At 62.4% G+C, this 23,478-nt stretch overlaps 3 protein-coding genes across 6 annotated transcripts; 1 reads left to right on the top strand and 2 right to left on the bottom strand.

The window, feature by feature from the left end:
• The first annotated feature begins 888 nt into the window (after positions 1-888).
• On the top strand, positions 889-5,374 carry GNAT2 (G protein subunit alpha transducin 2). Of its 3 annotated transcripts, XM_046904094.1 has the most exons (10): positions 889-975; positions 2,022-2,223; positions 3,107-3,149; positions 3,319-3,460; positions 3,541-3,698; positions 3,785-3,913; positions 4,097-4,226; positions 4,383-4,536; positions 4,650-4,844; positions 4,974-5,374. In XM_046904094.1, exons 2-9 carry the CDS (start codon positions 2,106-2,108, stop codon positions 4,838-4,840), a joined length of 1,065 nt encoding a protein of 354 aa, XP_046760050.1. In that variant the 5' UTR covers positions 889-975; positions 2,022-2,105; the 3' UTR covers positions 4,841-4,844; positions 4,974-5,374.
• Positions 5,375-5,589: 215 nt separating this feature from the next.
• GNAI3 (G protein subunit alpha i3) lies at positions 5,590-18,251 on the bottom strand. 2 transcript variants are annotated; one of them, NM_001396211.1, is made up of 9 exons: positions 18,012-18,251; positions 13,461-13,503; positions 13,215-13,356; positions 12,562-12,719; positions 9,755-9,883; positions 7,548-7,677; positions 7,203-7,356; positions 6,646-6,838; positions 5,590-6,575 (listed from the first exon to the last, which is right to left on the bottom strand). In NM_001396211.1, exons 1-8 carry the CDS (start codon positions 18,127-18,129, stop codon positions 6,648-6,650), a joined length of 1,065 nt encoding a protein of 354 aa, NP_001383140.1. In that variant the 5' UTR covers positions 18,130-18,251; the 3' UTR covers positions 5,590-6,575; positions 6,646-6,647. The 2 variants fall into 2 exon arrangements, with proteins under 2 accessions (NP_001383140.1, XP_046760028.1); XM_046904072.1 differs by lacking the exon at positions 18,012-18,251 and adding an exon at positions 13,676-16,196.
• On the bottom strand, positions 13,271-21,282 carry GPR61 (G protein-coupled receptor 61). The gene is made up of 4 exons (XM_046904203.1): positions 20,999-21,282; positions 18,884-20,415; positions 13,461-13,503; positions 13,271-13,356 (listed from the first exon to the last, which is right to left on the bottom strand). The coding sequence occupies exon 2, from the start codon at positions 20,264-20,266 to the stop codon at positions 18,926-18,928; it is 1,341 nt and encodes a 446-aa protein (XP_046760159.1). The 5' UTR covers positions 20,267-20,415; positions 20,999-21,282; the 3' UTR covers positions 13,271-13,356; positions 13,461-13,503; positions 18,884-18,925.
• Positions 21,283-23,478: the final 2,196 nt, after the last annotated feature.

Here is a 23,478-nt window from a genome sequence, read left to right as displayed (position 1 = left end):
GGAAGCGACCGAGGAAGAGGATGGGGCGGGGGGAGGAGGAGGAGGAGGAGGGATGAAGGCTGCCGGAGCGCGCGGCCGCACCGAGGGGCGGGGCGAGAACCCATGGAGGATGGGGGAGCGGTGCTGCCCCCACCCGAGAGCCGAGGGAGCCCCGGCACGGGGGGCATTGCTCCCCCCCCCCACCCCAGAGCGCCTCCAGCAGCGCAGTACCGACCCCAAAGAGATTCGGTGTCGGACCCCCCCGCACCCCAAAACAGCATCAGTGCTTCCGGCGGCAGCAGCGCCCCGCACGGGGACGGGATGTACGCAGAGCGTACTGCCACCCCCCGGCCCCATCACTCCCCCCCATATGGACCCCTCCAGACGGGGCATCGCCTCCTCCATCGCTGCCCCCCCCCCCACGTGCAGGACCCCATGGAGGGGCTCCAAAGCCCCCCAGAAGGGGAAACCTTACCGTCCCACAGACAGCCCACCCCCAGGAGGGACCTCAACCCCAACATCACCCCCAGACCCTGCTGGGGGGGTGGGAGCCCTCAGAGCCCTCAGAGGTTGAGATATCAGCCCCGCCCCCCCCCAAGGGACCTCCAGAAGACCCCCCCCCCCCATTGGCACCTCCAGCAGCGCTGTGCCCCCCCCCCCCCCTTCAGGAGTTATGGTACTGCCCCCCCCACCCAACACACACCATCATCCCCTCCAGCAGCTCTGTGTCCCCCCCCCCAACGAGGTATGGCGTCGGACCCCCCCGCCTCAAAAACAGCATCAGTGCCTCCGCAGCCCCCTCTGTGCCCCCCGCCGGACCCCCCCATAGGGCACCCGCACCCCACAGCAGCCGGGGGCCGCGCTCTGGGGGTGTCACCGCCTGTCGTCCCCCCCCACCCCCACCCCCACCCCCCGGTCCCCCCTACCTGTGCCACCGCTCCGGACCGGACGGGCACAGCGGGGCTGAGTGCCCCCAACCCGGCGCTGGAACGTGCGGTATTTTTAGCGGAGGGAACGCAGCCGGCCCGTCTGCCCCCCCCAGTCTCATACGGGGGGGGGGCAGTGCCCTTACGGGGACATTGGGGAGAGAGGGGGCGGGGGGGGACCCCCGGGCTGAGCGCTGCGTTACGTCCGGGCGCAGTCCCAGCCCGCCGCGATGGCATTTTAATTGGGCCCCCCCCTTCATTAGCGCCGCGTTCATTAAAGGCGTTGTGTCCGCGGGGACTGCGGGGGGCGGCTGACCCTTTGTGAGCACCGCAGGAGGGGGACGGGTGGGGGGGAGGGGGGGCGTTGGGGGGGGGATGCCACCCACCCGGAGGTGCTGTGGGGTACAGAGGGGCTCACAGCCACCGCTATGGGGACGGGGGGGGCACAGCGGGGTGTGTGTCGCCCCCCCCCCCCCCCCCCACCGTGACATCCAGAAATGTGGGGTGGGGACAAATGGCAGCAGGGGGGGGTAGGAGAAGTGGGGTGGGGAGAGGAAGGCTGAGCACCCATAAAGAGCTTATGCAGCGGGAGGGCGAGCGGTGCGCAGCGGCGCAGATTATGGGTGCTCGTTAGCGGCTCGCGCTAATTAGCTCCGTTTCCCAGCAGGAGGAACCCCACAGCCCCACGGGGGGGGGAACGGACACGAGTGGGGCTGAGCCCATCCCTATGCAAACCCCACAGCCCCCGGTGCTGGCACCCCACCTCCCCGGGGGTGTCCCCATCTCCCGTGGGGGTGTCAGACACCCATCCTTACGTAACACCCCGCGCCCATCTCCCCACCATGCTCTTCGCCCCCCCCCCCCCACCAGCCCCTAATCTTTGCCATCTTGGGCTAATTGGATTCCCATGGGTCACGTGGGGAGCGATAAAAAAAGCCCCCCCAAATCCCTCCGGGCCCCAGAAATCGGGTTTATCCATGGGGAATTAAGGGAGAGCGCGGGGGGCAGCCGGCCCGCAAGCAGCCAGCCCAGCGCTCCGGTGCGGCCTTTGCAGGTTCCCCCCCCCCCCCCCCCCCCCTCCTCAAAAAAGAAAGCATTTCTCTGCCCGCCCCCCAGGGGTGCGTGCACCCACCCCGAGGAGTCCTGGAAGAGCGCGGGGACCTGGAGGAGCTCGAAGCTTTGGCAGAGGAGGACGAGGAGATGGGGAGCGGGGCGAGCGCCGAGGACAAGGAGATGGCCAAGAGGTCCAAGGAGCTGGAGAAGAAGCTGCAGGAGGATGCGGATAAGGAGGCGAAGACGGTGAAGCTGCTGCTGCTCGGTAGGGCGGGGGGGGGAACCCTGTGGGGATGTGAAATTGTCCTCTTGTTGTCATGCTTGGGAACAGGGAGGGTATGGGGACTGTCCCCGAGGTCCCATGTGTGGCACTGGGATCCCACTGATGGAGGCAGCAGGGATGGGTATGGAGAAGTAATGGGGAGCGGGGAGGTGTCCACGTGCATGGGGAGAGGGGTGTCCCGGGGGTCCCAAGGAGGGGACACACAGCTCCCATCCCATCCGCATCCCCATCTGTATCCCCATCTTCATCCCACCCTCGTGCCATCCCCATCCTCACTTCAGCCTCCTCCCCACACCACCCCATCCCCACCTTCATTCTCACACAGGTCCCATCCCATCCCCATCCCCATCCCATCCCATCCCCACCTTCATTCTCATTCATGTCCCATCCCATCCCCATCCCTGTCCCACCCCCATCCCCTCCTGCTGTCCCCCATCCCCTCCTGGTGAGCTGGATGTCCCCCAGTGCTGCGCCCTCAGTGCCACATGGGTGGTGGGGACCAAAGGGACAACGTGGGGACAGGGAATGGAGTGGTGACACCTGTGGCACATCATGGGGGGGTAGGACTGCAGCACCCCCAAAGCCCCATGATGGGCACAGGAGGGGTCCGTCCCTGCAGCACCGTGGGGTGACAGCGCAGGGCTGGGGGACAGCGAGTGGCAGTGGTGGCAGAGCTGGGGGGTGGGGGGCACAGGGTGAAGGCGATTAGAGCCCTAATTCTAAGCAGCTTCCTGTGCCGCCCTAAGCTGCTTACAGCACCGGAGCCCCACGCTGTCATGGTGGGCACCCGGCCCTATGGGAATCCCTATGGGTGCCCATGGCTGGGGGTCCCTCCCGGCTTAGGTGTGCCCCCCTCTTTCCGCAGGGGCCGGAGAGTCGGGGAAGAGCACCATCGTGAAGCAGATGAAGTGAGTGTGGCCGCATCCTTACGGCCCAGACGTTCCCCCCATTGCACAGGGCTGTGGGGTTGGGGTCTCCCTGCTGCCCGGCGCCCCCACAGCAGAACAGGGCGGTGCCGGGGAGGCAGGGGGGCACCTCACGGTACGGCTGATGCCAACATCCCCCCCCCACCCCCAGGATCATCCACCAGGATGGATACACACCCGAAGAGTGCATGGAGTTCAAAGCTGTCATCTATGGGAACATCCTGCAGTCCATCCTGGCCATCATCCGCGCCATGTCCACGCTGGGCATCGACTACGCCGAGTCGGGACGGGCGGTGGGTGGGGGGGGATAAAGGGGGGTCGGTGGTGGTGGCGGGGAGGAGATGCGGTGACGAAGGGCTGTGTGTCCCCGCAGGACGATGGGCGGCAGCTCTTCAACCTGGCGGACTCCATCGAGGAGGGCACGATGCCCCCAGAGCTGGTGGACTGCATCAAGAAGCTGTGGAAGGACGGCGGCGTGCAGGCGTGCTTCGATAGGGCTGCAGAGTATCAGCTCAATGACTCGGCTGCATAGTGAGCACCACCCCGACCCCCCCCCCCGTGCCCCCCATAGCCCAGGGGAGCGCGGTGTCCCCCCCAGCACACGGCTGTCCCTGCAGCTACCTGAACCAGCTGGACCGCATCACGGCCCCCGGGTACCTCCCCAACGAGCAGGACGTGCTGCGCTCCCGTGTGAAGACCACCGGCATCATTGAGACCAAGTTCTCCGTTAAGGACCTCAACTTCAGGTGGGGGTGCGGCCCCCCCAGGACGGGGCAATGTCCCCATGGTGGCCCCGGGGCCACCAACCCGGATGGGCCCAGGGATGTCCAGTGTCACCACCCCACGGGGGGCCACCAGCCTGCAGCTGCCACAGGGGAGGGGGCGTGGGGGAAGCAGAGGGGTCACTGCCTGTGTGTCCCCCCCTTTAGGATGTTTGATGTCGGGGGGCAGAGATCAGAGCGCAAGAAGTGGATCCACTGCTTTGAGGGGGTGACGTGCATCATCTTCTGCGGGGCGCTGAGCGCCTACGACATGGTGCTGGTGGAGGACGACGAGGTGGTGCGTGGGGGGCACTGTGGTGGGGAGGGGGGGCGCAGGAGCAGGGCCTGCCTGCCTGGGAAACTGCAGCTCCTCACAGCAGTGGCACTGTGGGAATGGGGAGCGCAGGGTAAGCGGTGCCCACAGCCCCACACTCTGTGCTCTTTTTGCTGGCAGAACCGCATGCACGAATCCCTGCACCTCTTCAACAGTATATGCAACCACAAGTTCTTCGCCGCCACCTCCATCATCCTCTTCCTCAACAAGAAGGACCTCTTCGAGGAGAAGATCAAGAAGGTGCACCTCAGCATCTGCTTCCCCGACTACGACGGTGAGCCATGGGGGTGGCAGATGGGGAAGGGGCTCCGTGGCACCGGACCGGAGGGCAGCGATGGCGGCACAGAGCCCCCACCCCCGGCAGCAGCCCCCCTCGTCCCCCCCCAGGTCCCAACACGTTTGAAGATGCGGGGAACTACATCAAGACCCAGTTCCTGGATCTCAACATGCGGAAGGATGTGAAAGAGATCTACAGCCACATGACCTGTGCCACAGACACGCAGAACGTCAAGTTCGTCTTCGACGCCGTCACAGATGTCATCATCAAGGAGAACCTCAAGGACTGCGGGCTCTTCTGAGCAGGTAGGGGAGGGGGGGGATGAGGTGGGGGAGCACATCGTGCCACGCTGGGAGCCGTGAGCCCGGCCCCAAAGAGCTGGCAGCAACGGGGAAGGACGTTTCCCTCAGCGCCCCCTTCTCTCCCCCCAGCAGAAGAGACGACTGCAGCTCCACATCACTGTTCTGCTGAGCAGAGCCAAAAGGACAACACACGGAGTTCCCCAGCCCCCACTTTTTCTATGAGCTGCTCCCCCCATGTCCAAACCCACGCTAGGAGGGGCCCCAGCTGCCCTGCCTGCCCCACATCACGGCCGTTTCCTCTGGGGCAGCACCCAGCTGTGCTCCCCACACACAGAGCTCAGCGCAGGGGAAGAGGAAACGGGCACTGGGGCGATTGGCATTCTGCTACTTAGAGCTGTATTTGCTCTTTACTGTTTGTAAATAAATGCCCCGTACCTCGTAGACGAGCCCTGTACGCCCTCAGTGTTCACTGCAGTCATCAGTGCAGCTTCACTTAGGAAAAACCAACCAACAAAATAAAGAGATGTGCATGACTGGATGTCTTGTTTCTCCCGTGCTGAAGGACGGAGGCACAGCTGGTGGACCCCCGGTGGGTCCCCACCCCTCCCGCTGCCCCCACATCACAGCAGGGTGATCCTCACCCCACAGGCTTTGACACACCAACTCCTGCCCCACACACTGCCCTGCCCCACACCCAGCGCAGGGAGAGCAGCAGAACGAGGCACAAAGGAGGGAAAGGACCCAACTGTTCACTCACCATTTTAATACTGCCAACAGCTACAACAGATCAGAACTGTACACAATGACAACCCGGGAGAAAGAGCCCCGAGGTGATGGTTCAGCAAAGGAATGGACCGATGGGGTATGAACGTTACTACAGGGAAAACGATGGCAAAGGGGGGGGATTTGGCACCACATATACAGAGTAAAGGCATGCTGTCCATACAGACCCTGCACAGGAAGGCCGTGGTAAATGCAGAACACGGCGTGCCCTTCACCAGACTGCCAAGAACAGAGCACAGTGCACAAAGGCTGTGTCACAGCACACGGCCTCCAGCAGCGCAGCGTGCTCACCACGAGCAGCGTTAACCCATCAGCACTGCTCCCACCCTCACTGCGTGTACCAACACAGAGCAGGGCAAAACCCACAGCACAAGGGGCCAATGCTACGGCCACGCACAGCCTGTAAGACGTTGCAGAAGTATTGAGTTCTGACCACAGCGAGTGTTAAAAACAGAGAGTTCCTGCTAAGAGGAATGCTTCGGGCATGGCCTGCTCACGTGTGCATAGATCAGTGATAGTTTCTGTTGGTTTTATTTGTAAAACGAGAATCTTTTGCGAAGAAAGAAAGAGTTTTAGTAAAGTTATAGTTTTCTCCATGGAAAAAATAACGAAACAAAACACCTTAAAAACAGACTAGTGGTGGTTTGGTAACCAAAGAAAGAGAGAAAGCTACATATGGAAGGCCTGGAACCCAGCACCTCAACTCCACGACAGCTGTACACGTTTGGGTTACGCCATCCGGACGACGTCGGGGCGATGCAGAGTCCCACGAGGGCCGTTCTGCCCCGACCCAACCTCAACAGCCCCTACCAATTCAAAGGTCCCTAATACAGAAGGTTGTGCTAAAGAACGCGACGATTCTGCATGCTGCTTTCAGCCCCCTGGTCCCGCTCATGCCGCCGTCCCCACGAGGCAGCAAAGTCTGCTCCTCCCAAGGGCGCTCCGTGAGAACTGCAGGGAGAGCAGTGAGCGTCAGAGGGAGCAGCACAGCCCGGCCCGGCCCCGCAGCGCTCCGCTTTACCTTCAGTAGAGCCCACACTCCTTCAGGTTGTTCTTAATGATGACGTCCGTCACGGCGTCGAACACGAACTGCACGTTCTTGGTGTCGGTGGCGCAGGTGAAGTGCGTGTAGATCTCCTTGGTGTCTTTCCTCCGGTTCAGGTCCTCAAACTGACACTGGATGTAGGCAGCCGCCTCCTCGTACGTGTTGGAGCCTGGCAGAGATCAGGTCCATCGCTTCAGCCAGCAGTGAGCAGCAGGGAGTTTTTACACAGATCTTTTAAGCACGTATTAAGCTGCTCGCAGCCATCTGCCTCATCCAGCTCCAAACCAAAGCCACTGTTAACCCCTCCCTGCTAAACCTCAGCTCTCATCTCAGCTCGGTGAGGTGCCGCCTCACACCCCCAGGAGGGATCATCACCCATAGGCTGTGCACCACAGCATCCCCTGAGAGAACAGATACGGGCTGGGCTGCCCAGCACACACAGAGCCACGGCCACGGGGGACAGAGCCCTGCACTGCAGAGGCTCCACCTGAGCCTGGCAAAAGGGCAGCCCGTCCCCACCTGTGTGCCCCCACCTGTGTACTCCGGGTAGCAGATTGTCAGTGGGCTCTTCTTAATCTTTTCCTCAAACAGGTCCTTCTTGTTCAGGAAAAGAATGATGGACGTGTCTGTGAACCATTTGTTGTTACAGATGCTGTCAAACAGTTTCATGCTCTCGTGCATCCGGTTCTGAAAGGCAGAATGAAGGAGGAGGGTGATGCATCAGTGCAGAGCTATTCAGGGAGGAGGGGCGGGGGGCAGACAGGCTTCACAAGGCCCACACTACAGCACCAAGCACGGCACAGCCTGAGCCTGCTTCCAGCTCCAGGGCCACCAGCCGGGCGCCAGGGACCCCCCCACGACCCCCCCCCATGCTGTACCATTTCTTCATCCTCGGCCAAGACAAGGTCATAATCGCTGAGGGCCACGCAGAAGATGATCGCTGTGACGCCTTCGAAGCAGTGGATCCACTTCTTCCGCTCCGACCGCTGCCCACCGACATCAAACATCCTGCAGAGGCACAGCACAGGCTGAGAGGCCACACAGAGCTCTGCCCCGACACAGGAGGTGGGGGAGGCTCATGGAAGGGCCTCCAGACAAGCGGGGTGCAGTGCAAGCCAGGCACACAGCCTGGGAGCAACCCAGAGCCCCCTCCCTCAGAACCCCGCCGGGCTCTGATTGTCTTCAGAGCCATTTCAGCAGAACAACTCGAGGTTCAGCTATCAGCTGCTGATTCACCAGGGCACGCTTGTTTTGTTCCCTGCCTCCCATTTCCTTAGCAACAATCCGTTTGCTTGACTGGACTCCAAACACCTACTCACATCAGCTCTTCCAGTTCATTTACGCTGAGCCTGACAAAGGCTTATCTGGAGCACGGCTATCTACCTGCACACTGCTGCTGAGAGCAGAGTGAAAAAACATCGTGAGGTCAAGAAACGCTTTTATGTATGAAAACAAAGAAAGGAACAAACAAACAGGTGAGCTGCTGCAGTTCAAATCTCCAGTGCAGGAGCTCCTGGCTATGAGAGCACTGCAGCACCTTGGCTGGCGGCAGCACTCTGCTCTGCTGAGACGCAGGGCTGCACAGCACCTTCCAGCCCATCACGTATCCAAGAGCCACAGAAACCATAAGCATGGATTTGTTATCACAGCAAACACACAGACAAGAGGGGCACTGTGCAGCGTGGGCCAAAAGCAACACAACGCGGTGACGTCAAAGCAGAGAGCCACCAGAGCAGCTCTGCTAACTTCAGTCTTCTATTTAAGGCAAATGCCCGCTGGTTCCCAGAAGGAAAGAGGAAGATCTCTGCGCAGATAGAGGCTGTTTGCTCAGCTCCTGCCATCCGCCACGGCTGCTGTTAGCACAGATGCATCTGGAAGGAAGTGGCATCCCTGACAACTCGGCCTCAAACTGATCCACATTTGAGTCACAGCTGCACCTCCTTGGCCCACTGTTAACAGCTGAGCCTTAACACCAGGGCTCCAGCACAGCAGGATGGCAGCTCCTGCTCCACGCTTTCCTTTGTGGAGCAAATGCCTCCACGACAGACACCTCGTGTCTCCAGGAGGGCAGGGAAGGAGCAGCCCCCCGTTTGCAGCCAGCAGAAGGGCAGTGATGCTGAAGGGAGCCTGCCTGCTCCCCCAGCTCGCTCCCCATCCATCACACACAATGCTTTCTGAAGGAGCAACGCACACTGCAGCTGGAAACGCATCCCAGTACATCCTGATGGAAGACAAACCTTCCCTGGATGAACCAGCAGCCATGTAAACAGCTCCACAGTGCAAAGCACTTCTGCTAAAACCATTTGTAAGTTACGACAGAAGCCAGAGCACTACTGTTCTCCTAAGGGCATGCAAGCAAACCACATTCTATAAGCAACACATGGATTTCTGCTAGAGCCCTTTTCAAACACAAGCTAAAAGTAAGCCAGTAAATGCTTATTTAGAGGCTTGGAGCAACAACAGCTTGAAAACAGGGCCAGAGGATGAGGGAAACTCACCCACAACACAACACCACACTCTCCTACATCCAGGGCTGGGGCTGCCTGCTGGGATGGGGACACACAGCAGGGAGGGCTAAGTGCTAAGGGCAGGGAGCTCAGCTGCCCTCCAGCAGCTGCTATGGGGTTAGAGGGAGCTCTGTGGGGCACACCGACAGGACGCTGCCCCAGGAGTTGGCCAGGCACGGCACACAGAGGGCCAGGAGTCCCTCACAGCACCCCTGTGTGCACACAGCAGCACCACGTGCACAGAGCCAGGCCTGGGCCTCAGGGACAGCCCTCATCTCCCACGTCAAAGAAAGGGGTTACACTCAAACTCAGCAGCCAGGAGTCAGAGCCCTTTTAGTATGTGTTGCTGTTCTGATCCTGTGAACAAGCAGTCAGTACCTGCGTCTGCGAGTCCAACATAAAAGCAGCTGGAAAGAACAGAAGAAGGCAAAGAAAAGTCAAACCAGAGAGCAGTGCCAGCACACGGGGAGGCAGCGGTGCTCAGGAGGTGCCTTGCTGGGGGTGTGGATCCTCCCCCCGCCCCCCCCCAGCACCGAGGAAATCACTGCAGCCCATAGGGTACGACGGCCTTCGCTTACTTGAAGTAGAGGTCCTTGAAGGTGAAGTGTGTCTCCACGATGCCCGTGGTTTTCACCCTGGTGCGCAGCACGTCCTGCTGAGTCGGAATGTAGGTCGGCTGGGATATTCTATCCAAGTCGTTCAGGTAACTAAACCAGAAGAGACAACACCAGAAGTGCTTTTTTTAGGCTGCGCTCTCGCTATGAATCTTTTATGAACTGCAGAAGAAAGTCATCACTGAATGTATTCATCCTCTCCCCACAACGCAGACCTCAAACACGCAGCAAATAGACACGAGGTCCCATGGGTCTGCCCTCGGGGGGGTTGTTTTAATTTCCCCCCCCCTCCTCCCCCCCCAACATGACCTTGCAGTGTGTGCTGGGAGCAGCGCTGGGCAGCAGGGCAGTGCAGGGGGTGCTGCTGCTGTAGGAGCTGTGCCAAGGCTGTTATCTCCCAGGGCAATTCAAAGCAGTCAAGGTTTTTCGCATCAAAGTGCGAGGCAATAAATCCAGCAGCTCGCTGTAAAGGGCAAGGATGCATCAAAGGAGCCAGCAGGAAGGAACTCAGCATAAAGACCGGGCAGGTTCATTCACATCCTTCAGCAAAGCCAGCTGACAGCCAGGGGTGCCCCATGGCGGCTGCTGGGGAGACGCACAGGAGGTCAGGGCTGCCCAGAGCACACAGCCACAGCCTCCTCCTGCAGCCCTGCAGCAGCAGACGCCCTCCACCACATCCAGACTTGCTGGAACACAATAAAGCCCAAGCAGCTCGCATTTGGGTTGGAGCACTCATCGCCCACAGCTGGGCACAGTCTGAAGCTCCGCAGGCATTGCTGTACAATATTGTTTCAGGATCTGCTAACAGCAGCTCCCCAAACCACACTGCTTGCAGCCCTTCTGCAATCTCCTTTGCCACCAGGCTTCCTCTGTACGCTGAGGTTGCAACACTGCTTCCCCACCTTGTACCCTCATGTTTACAGAGCCAGCTACTTCCCATGATCTGACACCATCTGGTAAACACAAGCTTGCAAGAAGGGCAGATTTTGTTCTTTTGTTTTCTTTTCTTTATGCCCTGAAATGAGGCTCCGGGCACAGAACGCTGACTGAAAGCCCACAGCATGACTCGTGGCTGCCCTGGTGCTGCCCTGAGCCTTCCCAGGCCCCGGGTCAGCAGCTGTGGGTGCAGAGATCCATGGCTCCATCCCCACTGGCATCACCCCATCCACCTCACTGCAGCACTGCCAGCAGCAGCGTTCTGCAGTGTGTGCTTCCAGGTGGGGAGTGCAGCACAGCTCCCCACTCCATGCACCCAGGTGAGCCCCAGAGCAGCACCTTTCTAACAGTTGGGTCACTTTTCCAGTGCTGAAAAGAGCACTTTCAAGGCCAAAAATGCCTCTGAGAGATTCCTATAAAGCACTCGTTATGAGTGGCTGCCCCTGGCATAGGGGCAGAGCAGCAGGCAGAGCCTGAGAGCAGGGAGGGGAGGCAAGATTGAGACGTCTGGGATGTCACCCCAACAGGGTGCAGGCTGCCAGCCCTGAGAACTCAGCCCTGCAGAGGAGCAGAGGGGAAGCACCCTTGGGAGCACTGTGCACAAAAGCCAGCACCCACACCATCACCACCTGAAGGGCTGCAGTGTGTCTGCGAGGGAGCTGAGGTGTAACACCAGAGATGAGGCACTCAGGGCTGCATGCTGAGTAGCAGCTCAGCTGATTGCTCGCTCTGTGCGTTAGCAAGGCAGGGTGCTGCAGAAGCAGCCAGCTCCTCACTGCCTCACTGCAGCATTTCCTAACTGCTGTGTTGCTTGGTGACCGACTCAGAAAACAGTGCTGTTTGAAGGCAACTTCCTGCAGGCTTCGGACGGAAGCAAACCCTGACACACAGCAGAACGGCCATGCAGGTCAGTGCTGGGTGCAGCCCCTGCACAGCCCCCGTCGCCCACAGAGCAGCTCCTCACGTATCAGAGGTGGGACACAACGTGGGCGTTCAGGAGCTCACCTCTAACAACAGTCTTTGAGAAGGAAGCAGTCTGACAGCCTCCGGCCCTCACTTCTGTACTCTGCAGCTCTTCCAAGGCTCAGCACCAGCACACAACACCAGGACTGCACACCACCTCCCTCCTTCAGCCCCACGTCAGCCCCAGATCAACACAGAGCCCTCCAGCTTTCCTCTTCTCCCCCACATCTTCCTATTGAATCCGTTCTCTCATTCTCAACTCTTTTTTTCCCTCCCTTTGAATCTGAAGCTTCTTCCCTACGTGCTGCAAGGATCTCAGAACGCTCCCCCTGTCAGCTCACCTACCTTGATCTGAACTCAACATCCTCTGCTGAGGTGTTACAGTTTCAGAAGTATTCTTGCTTATTTTCAAGCTGCAATGTGCTCTATGCAGACAGAGCCTGCAGGGAACCGAGCTGTGACTCATCTGAAGGTTTTCATAAAGCATTTCCAAACTAATTTCTCAGAGGCTTAAAACTTGGCCAAACCACGCAGAGCATTCAGGCGGCCACCAGGAAGCACAACCGACCCCACAGCCACCCTTCCTCCTGGGTTTACAAAGCAGCAAACGCACGGCTCTTTCCACAAAGAAGCAAGCAACAGCTGTTTGAACACAGACAGGAACTGCTTCGGTTCAGGAGGAGCAGCTGCCCTCCTCCCACTGGTTGTCACAGCGCTCACAGCCAAGCTGTGCCTGCTGGCAGCCCGGGCAGAGCGCAGTTCCTGCCTGCCCACCCCACTGCCACCACCCAAAGGGTCTCTTACACCCACCCAAAGGGGTCTCTTACACCCACCCAAAGGGGTCTCTTACACCCACCCAAAGGGTCTCTTACTATGAGGCGGAGTCGTTCAGCTGGTACTCCCTGGATCTGCTGAAGCAGGCCTGCACCCCAGCATCCCGCCACAGCCGCTTGATCACTCCAGCCAGCTCGGCCGTCATCACCCCCTCTTCTGCACTTCCAGCCAACACGAACAGCTGGCGGGCATCGTCCTGCAGGGAGGGAGGGGGGGGTGAAAAAGGAAATCAGAACTAAGTTTAAAGATTGCTGCAATAGCTGAGAGGCGAGGGAGCCTGATTTCCTAATCGAGCGTTTCATCACGAGATGGCACGCATCGATCAGGACTCTGCTGCTCACCCCCAGCATGCAAAATCCTGCTCTGAGCCGCAGTGTGAGAGCTCACATCTCTATGGGCTCACAAGCGGTGTGTGGACGTGGCCAACAGACCGCCCTGCACGCTGCAGGGACCACCTGAAGCTCCTCAGTGCTCTGCTTCTGTTCTGCTTCTGCAAGGCGAGCTGCCTGAGGGACACGTCAGTTCTGTGCTTTATGCTGAGCGCTCAAAGTGCAGATGATGAGAGGTCTCCCATTACTGCACCTCGTGGCAAACACTGCCCCACTGCGAGTGCCACAGAGCGGATTTCCAGCGCTCATTAACACAATTCGGAGCACAGACCCAGACTAAGGGAAACCAGTGAAGTACTTACTGCTCTGGCAACTTCCCCAAAGTCTATCTTTAGCCTTCCCATGGCTCTTATGATGGCAATGATGGACTGGATAGTATTGCTGTAGACAACCACTTTATATTGTTTGCATTCTTCCTCCGAGTAGCCGTCCTCGTGAATAATCCTGGAAGAAAACCAAGCTGTCATTCCTAAGCCAAACCAGAAGGGCAGCACAGCATTGCTTCGCCCTGCACAGCAACGCAGCTCACTGCCCGCACCCTCACTTACTTCATCTGCTTCACGATGGTGCTCTTGCCAGACTCCCCAGCACCTGAAAAGCACAAACAAACCGCAGTTAGCAAGCGGGTGAAGGGAGGAACAAAGGCAGGCACAAAGGCAGGCTGCCCCTGCGTGCTCCCAGCTGGGGGGCTGCAGGGTTTGGGGTGCCTCGCTGCCACCACCCCCTGGTTTCCCTTATGGATGCTGACACTGTGAGCGTTCACCTGCTCCAAAAGCAGCATGGAGCTCCCAGAGCACACAGCCAGCCGTGCAGCAGGGCAGGGACAGCAGGGAATGCCTCGAAGGCATGAAACCGGGGTGAAGATTTCTCTGACGGAGAGAGATGGAAGCAACGCCCCCAAACGAGCAGCTGAGTGCAGCCGCAGCTCTCAGGGTGTTGGTACAAAGGAGTGCCCGATTCAGAGCAGCCCCGTGTGGGGTGGGAGGGAAGCGGACCCAGAGCAGAGCTGCACAAACTGCTCTCACTGACCCAGGTGGAGCAGCTTAAGATATTACAGCCCAGAAGTGTGTTACTGTGTCAGGGAAGGAACACCACCATGGGACCCTCATCCGCTCCCACGGCAGCAGCCACGAGCAGCCGGGAGCTCACCAGAGCTGCAGCACAGCGCAGAGAGCAGACCTGTCCAGGCCTGCAAAGGCAACTCAGCTGCTTGAGTCAGCAGCAGGAGGAGCAGAGGCCCGGTTTCCTGCTCCAAACACACCACAGCTCCCAGCGCTGTGGCACACCCAGGGCACACCATATCGGTTCACAGCTTCCACCCTGTGTCTTTTCCCAGCACCCAAGCTGGCCGCCAGGCCTCAGCACAGCTCGGAGGGCTGAGCTCCCACCTGCAGAGCAAGGGGCTCCTGCCACGCGTTTTGCTGCGCCCCATTGAATTGCAGAGCACACGCAGTCTGCGCTCAGCGGCTGCAGGACTCGGCCCCAGGGCTGGGTGTGCTGTAAGGCAGAAGGATGGTGCTGAGCTGCGTTTGGTGACCTGACTCACACTCAGGAGCAGCAGATGTGAGGGCTGCCCGTTCCCAGCACAAAACCAGCAGTGCCAGAGCGCACACCGAGGGGTGGTGTGGTGACACAGAACTGCCCCACTACCCGCACACGGAGCTCTGCTGGGAGAGGGAACTGCCTTTAAGATCATCCGACGTGCGGGAAAGAAGGGCAGCTGGCAGCAGTGTGTTCTCACGTGCTCATCCCTGGCTCTCCCCGGGACCCCCCGGGCTGACGGAGCTGTGAGGCCGTGGGGGCACAGCACACACAATGCCCGCTGTCTGTGCAGTTACACAACAGCCGACACAAACGGCCCATTGAGTGCTGAGCGGTGCCAAATTGAGCCCTGGGAAGGGGGCACGGCTGCCTGGGACTGACTCAGGGCACCCCCCCCTCCCAGTGCACCCCGACTGCTCCCAGGTGCTGCCCAGGATTCCTTCTGCTGTATTCAATGACAACAGAAAGCCTCCCGACGTCCCACAAGGTCATTTGGATGCTGAAGCTGCAAACCAAACAAGCAGGGCAATGTTTTGACAGCTCTCGGTGATCACACGGAGCCGATGTGAGGCGGCTCCACGGCCCAGCATGGCGTCAGACACAGATGTCAGACACAGAGCGTGCGCTGCTCACAGTGTGGGTCACACCTCCACCCCCCACACGCGGCACCACCCAAAGCTCTGCTCCTTTGGGGGCGCACAGCCCCACTCCTGCAGGCACTGCTCTGTCAGCGCCCACTGCTCTGCTCGGGCTTTGGGCTCACCCACCCCCCTGGGGGCAGCGCAGACAGCAGGGATGCTGCTCCGGGCACACATTTCAAACCCATTTGCCCTCAGTCAAGGCTGAGGGGTTACCACATCGGAGCCCCTCGTGACAAAACACTCCCGTGTCTGGAAAGGAAAGGATTCAACTTCCACAAACGGTGACATCCCATTTCCTTTTGCCTCCTCCCCTTCACACCTTAAGGAGGGGACACTGCCAGCTCAGCTCAGGCGGAACAGCACAGAAAGCACAACCCCTCTTTAGGGCTGTCGGAGAAACTCAAGCAAGGAAGAATAACAGGACACATTTAAAGCTGAACGCCCCCACCCCGTACAGAAGTTGGAGGGCACCGACCCCTTCACCCAAGCAAAAACCCCACAGCCCAAAGCCCTGGGAGGAGCACAGACCCCGTCCTCCCCACGGCACCACCCGCTGCTCCGCTGCTGTAGGGAAGGTGCAGAGTGCCGTGGGTTTCCCCCACCCCCGTGGTTCCAGGAGCACAACCACGGCCTTTCTCTGCCCCTCAGCCCACGCTGAGCCCACACCCCCTGCCAGCTGAGTGACAAAACGCTATCAGAGCTAATTATGCCACGACAACGTCGCCAGGGGGGTTACAGAGCGCTCACCTGAGCTGTGCCGGCTTCACCCCTCCCCTCCTCCCCCCAGGCACAGCGTGGGGCAGCTCAGTGCGCTGTGCTTTGGGGCTGCCTGCGCTTGGGACACAGCACCAAGCGACGTGAGCCCCCCCACCCTTCGCCACGTGCTTTGTTTTTCTTTAACAACCCAACAAACCGCTTTCCTCCACGTCCAGAACCAAACCAAAGCTCAAACCTGACTTACAGCCGCATTACGCACAGCGGCAATGCTGACAGCGGGGGACGCTGATGGAGGTGGCGGCGCTTTGGGTTCCTATGGACACCCCCAGGGCCCGAAGGCAGAGCCGTGGGATGTCACCCCAACCCTCTGCTCGCTGTTTGTGCGGCCGACCCCGACGCAGCGGGGACAGGAGGTGATGTAAACAGCAAGTGAGAAAACATGAAACTGGAGACGGCGTCGGCTGCTGGGAACAAAAGGTGACGGCACTGCACAGAGCAGCACGTGGTGAATGTGGGCAAGGAGGGGCTTCATGAAGAGCAGTGGGAGCCAGCAGCAGCCCAGCTTGCTGTTTGCTCGGGCAGTAGCGCAGATTAAAGCTATTTCAGCAGCAATGCTGGGTTTTCATTACTTCGTCCCTTTGGGATAACTGCCCGGAGTATCCAAACCCCATCCAAGTGCTGCACCATCCCCACAGCACAGCAAGCTGTGCGCCCCACATCACACACAGCCCCACGGCAGCACCGCACAGCACACAGCGCAGCACAGCAGCAGTCTGAGCACCCGTACTCCGTTCTGTGCTCATCCCAGCTGGAAAACCCCACTGGATCCTACACTGGCATGCTGCTGCCTGCAGAGCTGCGTTGGCCAGGGGGCAAAGAGAGAAAGCAGGCTGCGTTCAGCACAGGATGGGGCTGAGGATGGGCTTCCAGGCAGCCCTGCCCATACAAACAGCGCTCACTGTGCTCTCAGCGCTGTGTGTGAGCGCTCCCCTCACCTCCATCGCTCTGCTCAGCCCAAACGAGGCCACGGCTCCGGGTGGTGCCTGAAGTTTAGCTCTAAAGAAATACATTTCTGCTCGACTTCACCGCATCAGCACAACAGTGAGAGCACTGCTCCGGTTACATAAACCGCCGCATGAGCTCCGACAACAACTTAATGACACGAGACACTGCTTATCCAGGGCATCTCAGTGCCACGGCCCGAAGAGAAACGCTCGCTCAAACAATGGAAAAAGCTCAGGAACTTTTCCATCCGCGCCGTGCTGCGGCACTGAAGGCTGTTTGTTCTCCCAGCGATCGGCTGCCCCGCTTCACCCCCACGTAAGGGGAGCGTCAGCCCTCGGATGGCCGCAAAACCGAGTGGGAGGATTGAGAGGTGGGTTGAGAAGGTGGGCCGTGGTCAGATGTGAACCTGATCTGAGCGGCTGCTCCTTAAGAGAAACGCAATACAGAGCCCTGCTCCGGTGTCACACTGCGTCCCATTGCCCCATACAGCTCCTCCGGAGTAACCCCAAAAGCACAGCGGGGGTGTTTCCAAAGGCACTCAAAGCGCTCTGCTGCGCTGCTGTGCCTTCCAAGCCCCGGCTGAGCTCTGTGCCCACGGGATCCTGGATGCCCCCTCACCTCCACCGCCCGCTGATGGGGTCGGGCAGCCCCCAAACGGCCCCGAGGAGACAGTCTGACACGCAGACACCAAAGCAGCGCCGCTGCGCCCTTACAACGTGCGGGCGCCGCTCAAAACAGAGCGAAGCCCCCGAGAACAAAGCGCTGCGCTGACACACGGCCGGACCACCGCAACCCCCGGGGATAAAGAGCCACAACGCAACGAACGGAGGATCCGCGGAGGATCCGTTCGCGGCGCTTCCGCTTTCCAAGCGCCGCTCCCGGCGCTTGGAAAGCGGAAGCGCCGCGAACGGATCCTCCGCGGATGGGGGCACACGGGACCCTCCGCTCCGCTATTAACAACGCACAGGAGCGGCCGCGCGGAGCGGTGCTGAGAGCGCACAGCAACGGGGAACCGCCGCCCACAGCCCGGGAACGGCCGCGCCTCGAAACACCGCCCCGGGCAGCGCTCCCACGACGGCCGCGCGGCGCTGCCGGGGATTGCGAAGGGCCGCACAGCGTTCGGACCCCGCAGCGCCGTCCCGCAGCTCCGCTCCGCTCCGCTCCCCCGCCCCTCCCGGCCCGGCCGCTCCTCACCCAGCAGCAGCAGCTTCACCTCCTTGGCCGCCTTCTCGCCGTCCTCCCGTAAGTTGCGGTCGATCATTTTGCTCCGTTCCACCGCCGCTTTGTCCTCGGCGCTCAGCGTGCAGCCCATGGCGGCGGCGGGGCGGCGGCCGCCGGGCCGGGACCGGGCGGGAACGGAGCGAGAAGAGCCGCGGCGGAGCGGAGCAGAACCGCGCCTCTCCCTCAGCCGGGGCGGCTCCCGCAGGCGGCGCCGGATATCCGCCCGCCGCGACCGTTACCCGCGGGGCACGCCGGGAAGCGCCGCCCGCGCGCGGCCTGCTGGGAACGGCGCTTCCGCCTCGGTGCAGCGGCGCATGACGGGAGCAGAAGTAGTGCGCCAGTTCCGCCACGGTACGGCGGTGCACGATGGGAGCTGGGAGGAGCGCGTCACTTCCGCCTCGGCGCAGCAGTGCCCGACGGGACGTAGAGGGGCTCGCGGCACTTCCGCCTCGGTGCAGCGGGGCGTGATGGGAGTTGTAGTCTTGAGGTGACCGCGGGGCCCGCCGTGCCCCAGGCCCGAGGGTGGGGCTGCCTCGGTGTCCATCCCAGAGCCGCAGCCCCTTCCCCACACCGAGCCCCACAAACCCCTCCCATCCCCAGGCGAGTCTCTCCAAGCCCCCCGGATCCGGGAGAGGCGGGCGGACCCGGCACCCGCGGGTGGGAGTCCGGGCCTTGGGGACGGCCTGCACACCACGGCCGGCCCCGTGAGGGCCCAGACCCCAACCCCGACGCGGAGACCCCCAACCCAATGCCGAGGCCCCAAACCCCACGCGAGGCCCCCACACCCCCATCCCCGCCCCACCCCGAGGCCCACACGGAGGCACCCGCAGCCGTTCTGCCCTTACACAGCCGTGTTTGCGCCCGGCGCCGCCGCCCCGAGCCCGGCGCTACAGCCCGGCTTTGGGCACGCACGGCCCGTCCCCGCCGCCCCGCTCCGGCCCCTCGGCCGCGTCCTCCCCGACCTGTCCCGGGATGCGGAAATCGACGGGCGCCGGGTCCCGTTTGGGGCTGGGGGTGCCGAGCGGCGGCGGGGGGGGCTCTGCGGGGCAGCCGGTGCCCTGCAGGAACTGCAGGAAGTTCTCCTCGATGGAGCCCTCGCGGCTGGGCAGGCGCAGGTCCTCCTCGGGGGGCTGCTTGAAGAAGCAGGTGAGCAGCCGGCCCAGCTCGGCGCGGATCTGCCGGTTGAGGCACCCGTAGAAGAAGGGGTTGGAGGTAAAGCAGAAGTAGCCCAGCCAGGTGACCACGGTCTCGGCCGCCGGCCCCGCCAAGGGTTGGGCGCTGAGGGCGGTGTAGAGGTGGAAGGAGAAGTAGGGCAGCCAGCAGAAAAGGAACTGTCCGCCCACGGCCAGCAGGATGGCGGCCGCTTTGCCCCCACCGAACGTCCTCTGCGGGGTGGTGCGGGGGGCGCCCGACGTGGTCACCATGGTGGAACGGCTGCTGAGCGACTCGGAGCGCCGGCGCGGGGTCTCCATCCAGGTGGGCGGCGGGCCGTGGTGCATGGCGGCCACCCGGGCCACCTTGAACATGCTGCAGTACACCACCACGATGATGAGGAGGGGCAGCAGGAAGTAGAAGGCGGCGAAGAAGACCACGAAGAACTTGCAGTACGGCCCGCGGCTCCATTGCAGGGAGCAGCCGCGGCCGGCGGGCGGCGGGCGGTCGGGGGCCAACCAGCCCAGCACGGGGACGAGCGACGTGGCCACGGCCTTCAGCCAGACGCCCACCAGCACGCAGACCACCAACCCCACCGTCATCCGCACCTCGTAGCGCATGGGGTGCACCACGTAGTAGTAGCGCTCCACGTTGATGGTGGAGATGGAGAGGATGCACATGCTGATGAAGCAGACGCTGAGGAACAGGTAGACCCGGCACATGGCCTCGCCCAGCACCGGGCTGTCAAACACGGCCGAGCCCGACAGCATCTCCAGCGGCATCAGGGTGAGGGCGGCCAGGAAGTCCACCAGGCACAGGTGGAAGACGAAGACGAACTTGCGCAGCGCCGGCGTCTTCACGATGACCGTCATCACGGCCGCGTTGCCCACGATGGCCGTCAGGTCGATGAGCAGCATGAAGAACAGCCCCACGGATTTGGAAGCCACGTCTTTGGGCTTGCTGTCGGCCGTGCCGTTGGGGGGCATGGGGCCCGGGGAAGGCTGGAGCGCCCGCGCCGCCCTAGAGCCGTTCCAGCCCCACGGGGCGGGCAGGGAGGGCTCCATGCTGTGGCCCATCGCCCATCCTCGGGGCTGACGGTGCGGGGTTGTGGGGCATCGCTGGGGGCCCCCGCCGCGGGGTGGGTGCTGCGGTGCTCAGCGCACCCGGGGGTGCCCCCCAACCCCGCTCATCTCCCCGCTCCTCTCCGCCGGGCAGAGCTGTGCGGCTGTGGGGAAGGGGAACCGTCAGCGGGGGGGCACGGAGGGGTGGCACAGTGGGGGCAAATGGGCCCCGCCAGACCCCGGGGGGGGCGTCTCAGCTCCAATGCAGCTCCCGGGTGCAGCCCCCCCCCCCTTATCCCCAGCACAACTGTGACACCCTGCATTCGGACCCCCTCCCAACGCCCCTTTTTTTGGCAAGGAAAACCCTCCAGCCTTGAAAACCCCCCACACTCCGTGGATTCATCCCCAAACGCTGCACCTTTACCCACACCCCGGGGACCGCGCGGGGCTGCGCCAGGACCACCCCGGGGACCCCTCTGCTCCCGGAGGGCCGCACATCACCCCCACCTCCGCCCCTCCCCGCTGGGTGCCACCGCCACAGGGTGAGCAGGGACCGGGGGGGGCCTTCCGGAGCCCCCCACCCAGGGGACTCCCCTTCCGCGGGGTGTGGGGGGATTCCCGAGCACAGCCATGGATGAGAGTGCGGGGGGTGCCCCCTCCCTGCACGACCACCCAGCGGGGACCCCCCCCCCCGCCCCCCGCCACGCGCACCCCCGGCCATCGCTCCGCCGTTACCGCCGCACCTACCGGGGGGGGCTCCATGGGCCCGAAGCGGGGCCGGGCGGGGATGCTCGGTGCCGGGGCCGGTGCTGAAGCCGCTGCGGCGAGAGATGCTCCCGCACCGCCCGGCTGCTGGGTCCTAAGCGCCTCCCGCCCGCACCGCACCGCCCCGGGAGCCCCCGGCCCCAAAATGGGCCGCCACGGAACGGGGAACCGGGCCCGGGGGGGGGAGCCGGGGGGGGGGGGGGAGTGGCTACTTCCAACGGCCCCGAGGGATGGGGGGGGGATGCGATCGGGGAAGGGATGCAGGCTGCTCGCAGCCCCAGCATCCCCGTGCTTGGTTTCCCCCAGCTCCCCCCAGTGAGGCCGAGGGGGGGATCTTGGTGGGGCTGGGGGGGTCGCTGTGGGGCTGGGGGGGGCATTGTGGGCGCAAGAGGGTCCTCAGGGGGGTGGAAGGGTCTCTGTGGGAATGAAGAGTCGGTGTGGGGATGGGGGGCGTTGTGGGGATGGGGGGCACTGTGGGGATGGGGGGCACTGTGGGCTTTGGTGTGCCGTTATGAGGATGGGGGGGTCACTGTGTGGATGGGGATTGGTGTGAGGATGGGGTATATGGGGGGGGACGAGGGGGCAGGGCCCAAAGGGGCTGTGGGGCACAGAGTGGGGAACCCCCCATGCCACGCCTCAGTTTCCCCCAGTGCCCAACCAAATGGTGCCGGGGGGTGCCTCCATCCTCACCCCACAGCTGGGAGGTGTTTGGGGGGGGGGCAGTGCCATGGGATGCCACGTCCCCGCTGTGGGCCCTATGGTTACGTGTGCATTGCTTACACAGCCCCCACAGCCCAGCCAAACCAGATTAGAAACGCGGGACCTCGAATGAACCGACCCCGCAGCACCCACACCTGTCTGCCCCCCCCCCCAGCCTGCAGCACCCCACAGCACGTGGGTGCGCTGAACCCCCCCACCCCAGCATTGTGGGGGGGCTCTCAGTGCAGAGCGGGACCCCAACCCCTGGATGCTGTGAGGAGGAGCATCCCTCAACCCCCCCTCCATGAACCCAAAGCACTGTGTGGCTCCATGACCCCCCCCATCAGAGGAGACCCCCACCAAGCTGGGGGCACACCCAGGCCCTGCTCAGCCCCCCCCATGAACCAGTTGGACCCACAGCCATACAGCAGTGGGGAAACTGAGGCACAGAGTGGGGGGGCACCCACAGCACTGCCGGACCCACTGCGGTGCTGGGGAAGGGGACGGAGGGGCTGCACTCAGCACGGGGACCCCATCACTGCAGCACCCGGCGCTGCCACCCCGTGCCCCCCCCACCCCATCACCCCACTGCTGAGCACCGGGGGGGGGGGGGGGGATGCGGGGCAGGGATTAACGCCCGGATTACAGCAAAGATATTGAGGCCGACCAAAGGACGGGCAGAATCCCCCCCCCCTCAAAAACCCGGGATGGGAGGGGGGGGCGGCGGGGTGGGGGGGGCTGCGGTGGCATCAGCCGTGGGGCGGGGGGGGATGTGGGTGGGGGGGGCGCCCTGGGGACACCCCGCACTCCGTACTGCAGGGCTCCCCTTTAATCGCTCCCCCCACCCCCCCCCCCCCACCCCCCCGCAAATAAAGAGCTGCATCATCGCGGCGCTGTTTGTGCAGCTCTTCCCCTCTAATTTTGGACCCGAGGAAAAAAAAAAAAAGAAAAGGGAAATCATAATTGTGGCACAAATGTTTGCAGCTAAAAATACAGCCGGGAGGCTGAGGCTGCACTGCGCACCATGGGGGCTGCGGACCCCCCCGCCCCCCCCCCTGCCATGGTGTGGGGCAGCACCCGGGGGTGCCCTTTGGTGGGAGCCCCGATAGGGCGACCCCCAGTGTGGGGGGGGCACAGGGGAGGGGGGGATATGGGGTGTGCTGTGGCTCTGTGGGGGGGTGGTCTCAGTGGGGGGGAAGAGGGGGGGAGCATGGGTGGGGGGTGGGTTTGGGGGGGGGTGGGATGGGGATGGATATAGAGATGGGGATGGAAATAGGGATGGGGGCGGGGATGGGGTGGTGTCGGGATAGGGATAGAAATGGGGACAGGGATGAGATGGGATGGGGGCAGAAATGGGGGCGGGGGTGGCGTTATTTGTTTGTTTGTTTGTTTGTTTATTTTCAGGTCCAAAATTAGAGGGAAAGGAGCTGGAAATGGGATGGGGATGGGATGGGGTATATATGGGGATGGGGTATATATGGGGATGAACTCCGGGATGGGAATAGGGGTGGGGATGGCATGTAAATGGGAAGGGGGATAGAGACTGAGACGGGACAGGGACAGAACTGGGACGGGGGGAGTATAGAGACCGGGATGGAAACGGGGCCGGAGATTGGGATGGGGGCCGGGATGGGACGGAAGCGCGGCGGATGGGGCCGGGCCGGGCTCCGAGGGGTTAAGCGGGCGACGCCGCGATTGGCTGCGGGCTGCGGGGCGGCAGCCAATGGGAACGCGCCGTGCGCGGGGGTCGCCGCGCCGGCTCC

Source organism: Gallus gallus, chromosome 26 (genome assembly GCF_016699485.2).
Source record: "Gallus gallus isolate bGalGal1 chromosome 26, bGalGal1.mat.broiler.GRCg7b, whole genome shotgun sequence".
Lineage (NCBI taxonomy): Eukaryota > Metazoa > Chordata > Aves > Galliformes > Phasianidae > Gallus > Gallus gallus.
The sequence above is the reverse complement of the archived record's forward strand: the minus strand, read 5'-3'. Positions and strand labels throughout refer to the sequence as shown.

What these genes read in the sequence shown, in the direction of transcription:
- GNAT2 (XM_046904094.1), top strand. Translation starts at nt 2,106, where the DNA reads ATGGGGAGCGGGGCGAGCGCCGAGGACAAGGAGATGGCCAAGAGGTCC. An exon ending in TGGTGGAGGACGACGAGGTG is followed by an intron (nt 4,227 to 4,382) that starts GTGCGTGGGGGG and finishes TTTTGCTGGCAG; the next exon opens with AACCGCATGCACGAATCCCT. An exon ending in CTGCTTCCCCGACTACGACG is followed by an intron (nt 4,537 to 4,649) that starts GTGAGCCATGGG and finishes GTCCCCCCCCAG; the next exon opens with GTCCCAACACGTTTGAAGAT.
- GNAI3 (NM_001396211.1), bottom strand. Translation starts at nt 18,129, where the DNA reads ATGGGCTGCACGCTGAGCGCCGAGGACAAAGCGGCGGTGGAACGGAGC. An exon ending in CTGAACGACTCCGCCTCATA is followed by an intron (nt 9,884 to 12,561) that starts GTAAGAGACCCT and finishes CTTCTGGTTTAG; the next exon opens with TTACCTGAACGACTTGGATA. An exon ending in TGGCCGAGGATGAAGAAATG is followed by an intron (nt 7,357 to 7,547) that starts GTACAGCATGGG and finishes TCTGCCTTTCAG; the next exon opens with AACCGGATGCACGAGAGCAT.
- GPR61 (XM_046904203.1), bottom strand. Translation starts at nt 20,266, where the DNA reads ATGGGCCACAGCATGGAGCCCTCCCTGCCCGCCCCGTGGGGCTGGAAC.